General features: G+C 39.2%; 1 protein-coding gene across 1 annotated transcript; it reads left to right on the top strand.

Annotated features, from left to right (window-relative positions):
* The first annotated feature begins 432 nt into the window (after positions 1-432).
* On the top strand, positions 433-1,266 carry LOC103310228. Its single transcript, XM_008187785.1, has 2 exons — positions 433-792; positions 847-1,266. The coding sequence occupies exons 1-2, from the start codon at positions 433-435 to the stop codon at positions 1,264-1,266; spliced, it is 780 nt and encodes a 259-aa protein (XP_008186007.1).
* The last annotated feature ends 754 nt before the right edge of the window (positions 1,267-2,020 follow it).

Consider the following 2,020-nt stretch of genomic DNA (forward strand, 5'->3'; position numbering starts at 1 on the left):
TCTAGAGCTGACGTTATCCACACCGAGGGCTTACCATCAGCGATGAATACACAATTAGGTTGGGTCATAATTGGCGCGTTACAGAATAACACACATACTCCGCTTACATCCCTGTCAATTAGTACAACCCCTCCGCTCGAAGAGTTGATGCAGCGTTTTTGGACAGTAGAGGAGCCCACCGAGTCTACAATGCCAACTACACAAGACAAGCAATGTGAAGATTGGTTTGTTAGAACCACGAAACGAGACGCCACCAGTCGATTTTATGTTGGTTTACCATTTCAAACGATAGTATGTTCTACCGACATCGGATGTCAAGATGAGAAGTCGGTCGCTTTAGGATCATCCAGAACTTAAGCTCTTAACCGACTATATAATTTAGAACGTCGCCTTGAGAAGGATTCAGAATTGTATACTGCCTACCGGGCCTTCATGGACGATTACAGATCGTTAGGGCATATGAAGTTAGCGGCCGAGCCAGGCAAATATTTCATACCACACCACCCAGTGGTTAAACGTTGTAAAGAAGAACTGAAAATTCGTGTGGTGTTCGACGCCTCAGCTACTTCTTCATCCGGAGTCTCGTTAAATGACTGTTTGGTGACTGGACCAAAGCTTCAGACGGAAATCGGTGATGTCTTGTTGCGCAGTCGACTACACAAATTTGTTTTTACTGCTGACATAACTAAAATGTATCGGCAGATACGTCTACATGAACAAGATAGAGTTTATCAGCACAAACTATGGCGCAATTCGCCTAGTGACGAAGTGCAGGAATATGAGTTGTGTACGGTCACATACGGCGTAAGTTCGGCTCCGTTCTTAGCGATTCAATGCCTACAATAGCTCAACCTGGAGGATGGACCTGAGTTTCCACTCGTCAAAGATGTCCTGTTAGTTGACACATATGTGGATGATATTTTTGTTGGCGCTGACACTTTGGAGGACATTTTAGAAGCAAAAATCCAAATCATCGGCTTGCTAAATCGAGGTGGATTTAGCCTGAAAAAATGGACTAGCAATTGTCCCGAGATATTGAACACTATTGACATTGAAGACCGGGCTATGACACCGTGGATAGAGCCAACTAAGGAACAGGCCGTCAAGGTTTTAGGAGTACATTGGGACCCTATACTTGACACATTCGGTTATCATTCAACGATAGATCAAGTTACTCCTACAAAACGGTCAGTATTATCAACTGTTGCTCGTTTTTATGATCCAATCGGCGCGTTGGGTCCGATGGTTTTCTGGCCAAGTGTTTAATGCAGAAATTATGGATGGATAAACTAGATTGGGATACCCCATTGTCTTCAGGTCTGACTTTGATGTGGCAAGGTTTCATCGACAAACTTCCTGACTTAGCATGCTTGTCGCTACCACGACACATTGCAATAAATTAGGGACTCATAATTAAAAAAGCAAACTACAATCTCTAGATCCTTAAACAAAAATAATTTTCTTACTAATCAATTCAACAAAGTATGAATATTAAGAGGGCATGAGGTATTAAATTATGAAAAAAAATAGCTAGACTTAAAATCTTAAAAAAAAAATTGAAGGAGGATGTTGGCGCCCGCAGGCAAAAGAATTTTAGAAAACAAAAAAAAATTTCGAAAAAATTATAAATTAGGGATTCATATTTAAAATTGCAAACTACATTCTCTAGATTCTCAAACTGAAGAAACTAATCTCTCTACCTAATTTATCAGGGCATGAGGTATTCAATTATGAAAAAAATAGCTTAACTTAAAATCTTAAAAAAAAATTGAAGGAGGGTGTTTGCGCCCGCAGGCAAAAGCATTTTAGAAAACAAAAAAGAAATTTAGAAAAAATTATAAAGAAGGGATACTGAAGATATCAAATTACAATCCCCGTAGTCTTAAATAGAAAAAACCATTCTTGCTCATCAATTCATCAAAGTATGATTATTATGAGAGCACTATGTAGTTAATGTTGAAAAAATTAAGCCACACTTAAAATAATAAAAAAAAAATTGAAGAGGGTGTTGGCGCCCGCA

Source organism: Acyrthosiphon pisum, chromosome X (assembly GCF_005508785.2).
Source record: "Acyrthosiphon pisum isolate AL4f chromosome X, pea_aphid_22Mar2018_4r6ur, whole genome shotgun sequence".
Classification (NCBI taxonomy): domain Eukaryota; kingdom Metazoa; phylum Arthropoda; class Insecta; order Hemiptera; family Aphididae; genus Acyrthosiphon; species Acyrthosiphon pisum.